Source organism: Eutrema salsugineum, unplaced genomic scaffold, assembly GCF_000478725.1.
Source record: "Eutrema salsugineum unplaced genomic scaffold, Eutsalg1_0 scaffold_8, whole genome shotgun sequence".
Lineage (NCBI taxonomy): Eukaryota > Viridiplantae > Streptophyta > Magnoliopsida > Brassicales > Brassicaceae > Eutrema > Eutrema salsugineum.
Window position 1 is genome coordinate 5,753,283 of NW_006256414.1, and position 5,696 is coordinate 5,758,978.

Genomic DNA, 5,696 nt, shown 5'->3' on the forward strand with positions numbered 1-5,696 from the left:
TAAATTTACTTATATTAATCTCTTTAAAAAAAAAATGTCATAGGCTAGCTATTTAAAGACTTAGGTCTGTATTCGTATTTGATAATCCCACATCGCAATCAATCGCTTATTGCTGTAAGATATGTTATTTTTCTGCGTAAAATTTCGAATTGATTCTTTGTTAGTTTGTTTTCATATTATTGAATTCGTTTTCATCTGTAGAACGAATCTTGATTGGTTGGTATCATCATGAACTACTTAACTTTCGACAAACTCACCACAAGCGCTCCTGTCGTCGTACTATAGCACGTCTTATTAGAAAGTGGAATCCATATACGGTGATAAAAAAACGGTTTCTGGAGACACAATCTTCTTTTAGTAGATGCTCAGGTTAACATTATTAAAGTTATCATATTGCTATGTGTTGGTTTGTTTATCATAATATAAGAATAGATTTTTAATTATTCTATTACCAACAGGAAAATATAATTCAAGATTCAGTTCATTCCTCTATTCTACGTGTTTATGGTGATCACTTGTTCGAAGGCAGTCTCATTGAGATGTTTAATTTCAATGTACGTCATAATGATATGAGTTATAAGATTACTAATAATCAGTTCATGATTGTGCTAACTGAGCGAACAAGGATATCGCTTTTATCATCTGGAGTACAAATAATACCTAGGGAGAAATTTCTCTTTGTGGATTATGGGTATTTATCAAGGTCAGACGATTTGGTGTGTAGACTATATGGTACGTAATGTTTTAAAATTATGTACCCATTACTTAATTTGATATTTATAGAAATCTAATTATTTAATATTCGAATTGTAGATATCATTGCTTATGTGAAGCATGTGAACAAGACGGATGGTCGGATTGAGGGTCAAGTTGTTGTTAGGAGGCTTGTACTAACCCTTCTAATGGAACGGTATGTTTTTAGACTGATTGAGAATAAGATTTATTTGATATTGAGATATTTAAAATACTAAACAGTCTATTAATTATTTTTGTGATTTAGATTTGTAAACGGTCCTGGAATAGAGATCAACATGGTGTTGTGGGGAGAACAAGCTGAAAATTTTGAAGAAAAGTTTAGAATTTACAATAATACTAATATTGTCTTGATCAGTACAAGTGTATTGGGCATTATCAGAAATGGTTCTGTAACATTGTCAGTTACTCCTGCGTCTAAGTTTTATTTAAACCAGAAATTTCCCTCTGTTGCTGCTCTCAGAACGAGGTATAAAACTTTTTTACTTATTATATTATTAGCATTGTTTATCAATACATTATTTCTTATTTTATTAATAAATATTTATAATAGGCTCCTTTATGATGGGATATGCTCAATGATTGTGGTGAATCTGTTCAAGAATACTCTGCTGCAAGCCTCCAAAATCACGAGTTTTTATGTTTATCAATGTCTAAGATAAAATATTCATGGTTGGATTAAAATATATCTATGGTTTAAAGTGTGTTTTTCTCAATTTTTATTATTAGCTAACATGTTATTCATATTAGTTGATTAAAACAATATCTTTTTGGGTATTTATCATTTAATATTAAAATAGAATTGGTTAACTCAGAATCCTCATATCTAAATACGATTCGTACGAAATGTTTTATTCTAATTTTCATTAACAAAAACATTTATAATAAATATATTTGGTAATTATTATACATTAAAAAGTATGACCTAAAAAATGTATGTATTTATTGTTTTAAAAAAACTATTGTGTATAATTGGAAGATTGTTAATATAACATAATTTAACTTCTGAATTCATGTATTAGCGTGTCTATATGGAAATATCATAGCATTTTAATAAAATATAGAAAATTTCCCACTAATTTAAATGGATATCGTTGGATATGTACGATCTATTCTAATTTTAGGGTTTAGGGTACGATTTTCTTTAATTTAGATACTAAATGGATCTTTAATATGTAAATTTATCATTATTCAAGTAGATATTTATGTAAAGTTTGGTATTATCTCTCTAATATAGATTTTTTTTGGTTTCGCTGTTTAATTAAATACATAATATACATATATCAAAATTAAAGTTTGAAAAAAAAAATTAAACACCAATGCATGCTACTGGGAATATTCAGCCTACATCAGTGATTGATAGACCAATGCATGATTCATATAAGTCTTTGAATCAATAATTATTTTTTTGAAAAGTCGCAACTTTACATAAAAATTTAAACAGTATGTTCTGAAAAGTTGCAAATATACATAATCTATTGACAAAATTCATTGAATCTACCTACTTACTTATTTTGTTCATTCCCTATATATATATATTTTCTTACCAAGAAGAATAGTTGTTCTTCAAATAAACATATCAACCCAAACAAAGAAAAAAAAAACATAAAAGATTCCAAGTCCTTATCCTTCGTGATGGATTCATATGATGCAGTTCGTGATTTGCATGCATGGAGGACCGACTGGAACATTGGCGTCAAGGTCTTGAGGCGATGGTTTATTGTTCATCGAAATGGGAATCCAGGCTTAGCATTCGTTTTCGTTGATGAACACGTAAGCTCGTGATAACATATATGTTTTTATTGTACTTTAACATGTTATATAATGCGATTGACATTATATTTGTTTATAATTCAGGGCTCTAGAATTTATGGTACTTGTGGTGCTACGTGTTATGAGTACTTCGAGAGGGTTTGCCCTGAAGGAGGATGGGTAAGACTGACCAATTTCGGCTTGATTCGGTCGGATTGGGAAAGGAAGGAAAGAGTTACTAAACACAAATCCCAGATCACTCTCAACTCGGAGACCAAGGCTTCACGGATCAGGCCATTGTCTGAAGATCCCTTCATGAATTTCGTTGATTTTGATGATATTTATAATCGTCCTTATAATCTCTTGTACCCAGTCGGTATGAATTTGGTTTACACTCTTTAAAAATCGAAACCCGATAAATGTTTTAGAATAGTTTAGTTGTTTAAAAATTATTTGATTTTATGCATGCATGGCTAATAAAGTACTTTATTTTTTGCAGATCTTATTGGAGTGTTGGTGAATGTTGATGAACTCTTAACATCTGAGTCCTCAAGTGGAAGTACTGAAAAAATGCTGAAGTTCACTATCAAGAATCTTGAGTAAGAATACTTTAAGTTTGATTCATATAATTTATGATAAATAATCAGGAAAATAATTTTAATTTTGACAAAGGGATCGGACTGTTAATTGCTTGGCTCATGGTGATTTTGCTGTTGATATCAAGAACCAGACTGTAGGCGTAGATGGTCCGGTTGCGATTTGTGTATTGACGGATTGGATGATCAACAAATATCAAGGTATGTGATCTATAAATTTAAATGAGGTTTTATATCACACTACAAGAAAGAGGGGCTTTTCCGTCGAATTATTTACGACGATTTGTAGTCGTCGTAAATTTACGACGACATTACGTCGTATTTACGACGATAAAAAATTTCGTCGTAAATTCGACGTAAAAAATAACCCTCGTTAAATCGTCGTAATGTTACGACGATATTACGACGAATAAAGAACAAATTTTATTTCGTCGTAATCTTGTCGTAATATTTACATCGATAATACGACGAATTGTCCTCTATCTTGTAGTTGACGTAAAATCGATGTAAATGTGATGTAAATTTTATTTCGACGTAAATTTGATGTAAATATGCAATGGTAATATGTTGGTAACCAAACAAAAAATTCTATATATACCCTTTCTTCTCTCATTATTCCATCAACCAAAAAAACATATAAAGACACAAATTTTTTGAGTCTTTGAATGTTTAAGTAAAATTTTTAGTAGTTGAAATTTCTATCAAATTTCAGAAAAAAGAAGTCAAATATTTGTTTTTGAAATGTCTATATACGATCTACGAAAGTGGATGTATACGCCCAAAAATGGTGATGGGTCGTTGACTGAAGACTTCAAAAACGGATTGGAAATATTCATGTACCAAGCCGGCCTTCTGGAAACTGTAATTGAAAGCGGCAAAATGTATTGTCCTTGTGTGAAATGCAAAAATAGGAAACATATTCTTATTGACACTGTCTGGCAGCATTTATTGAATAGAGGGTTCATGCCCCAATACTTTATTTGGTATCAGCATGGAGAGGGATATGGTCAAAGTAGTGGTCAGATGGCTGCACGGAGTAGTAGTAATCATCAAGAACATGTGGATTTTGAAGCGTCCAATGATTATCAAAGTAGTCAAGTTCAGGGTGAAGATCATGATAGGATGCATGAAATGATTACTGATGCATTTCATGAAACACATGCTGATACTGTTGAGGAGCCCAATGCAGATGTGAAACGCTTTTATGATATGTTAAACGCAGCAAAACAGCCTCTGTGCGAGGGATGTAGGGAAGGTTTATCAAAATTATCATTGGCAGCTCGGATGATGACAATAAAAACTGATCACAATCTATCTGAAGTTTGCATGAACGATTGGGCAGATCTTATTAAAGAGTATTTGCCAGATGATAATTTGGCTGCTGAAACGTATTATGAAATTCAGAAGCTGGTTTTTAGTCTTGGATTGCCTTCTGAGATGATTGATGTTTGTGTTGATAATTGTATGCTTTTTTGGAGAGATGATGAGAAGCTTGAAGAATGTCGTTTCTGCCAAAAGCCAAGATATAGACCGCAAATTGCTGGGCGTAAGAAGATTCCTTACCAACGAATGTGGTATCTTCCTATCACTGATAGGTTAAAAAGACTATATCAATCCGAACGGACAGCTGCGTCGATGAGATGGCATGCGGAACATTCACAAACAGATGGCAAAGTGACTCACAAACATTCACAAAAGTTGCTCCAAGGGGTATAATTGATGGTGTAGATCTCCCGCCAATGCAACAAGATGATTGTGTCGACATTACAGCACCGGATGTTGAAGAAAATGTTCTTTTAATTGATCCACGTAATCGACAAGTCGAAGATCTACATGGGGACGAAACTGAAGAAGGTGCTGACGAATTTCAAACAAGCAGTGATGATGATGACAATGATGATGAGGACACCGAGAAAAATGTTGATGAAGACTAATTAAATATGTTGACATTTAATTGCATGCTTTGAACGTTTCAATGTAACATTAATTAAAGCCAATTAATGAAAACTAATTAAATGTTGATGAAAATTTGTTAAAGTGTTGACTTGGACATATGTTGACTTTTACGACGAATTTACGACGATTTTTTTGGAATTCGTCGTAAATTCGTCGTAAAATGCAAACCCTAAACCCTATAGGGTTTAGCTTTCCCAACTTACAGAATGGTTTTTGGGTTTATTTTCCTAAGTAAACTGATGTATTATATAAGGGTCTGTAGTATAAGGTTCAGGAACTTGTAGAAATGTGGTTTTATTACGACGAATTTACGACGAATGGGTGTTAACGTCGTAAATCCGTCGTAATATACCATCGAGATTACGACGAATGGGTGTTAACGTCGTAAATCCGTCGTAATATACCATCGAGATTACGACGAAATGTAACCCCTAAATCTTATAATCTATCTTTTCTGGGGTTTAGGGGGGATTTTGATGAAGAGAATGAAATGTCTTACCATCTCATAAGGTAAAACAACTTTCTAAACAAAAAAAAAAAAATTCAAAATTTGACATATATGTGTTTATCAAATAATCTTAAGGTGTTATATACATTTACACAAGATGTATGGATTTATCTTACATCTTACTAAATTCT

The 5,696-nt window shown here is 32.2% G+C and overlaps 1 protein-coding gene across 1 annotated transcript; it reads left to right on the forward strand.

The window, feature by feature from the left end:
* Window positions 1-2,388: 2,388 nt before the first annotated feature.
* Window positions 2,389-3,108, forward strand: LOC112088143. The gene is made up of 3 exons (XM_024158380.1): window positions 2,389-2,526; window positions 2,611-2,881; window positions 3,005-3,108. Exons 1-3 carry the CDS (start codon window positions 2,389-2,391, stop codon window positions 3,106-3,108), a joined length of 513 nt encoding a protein of 170 aa, XP_024014148.1.
* Window positions 3,109-5,696: the final 2,588 nt, after the last annotated feature.

Excerpts from the sequence above, each read along its gene's own strand:
- LOC112088143 (XM_024158380.1), top strand. The coding sequence starts at position 2,389 with ATGGATTCATATGATGCAGTTCGTGATTTGCATGCATGGAGGACCGAC. Across the intron at positions 2,527-2,610 it reads TCGTTTTCGTTGATGAACAC|GGCTCTAGAATTTATGGTAC; the intron begins GTAAGCTCGTGA and ends TTTATAATTCAG. Across the intron at positions 2,882-3,004 it reads TAATCTCTTGTACCCAGTCG|ATCTTATTGGAGTGTTGGTG; the intron begins GTATGAATTTGG and ends TATTTTTTGCAG.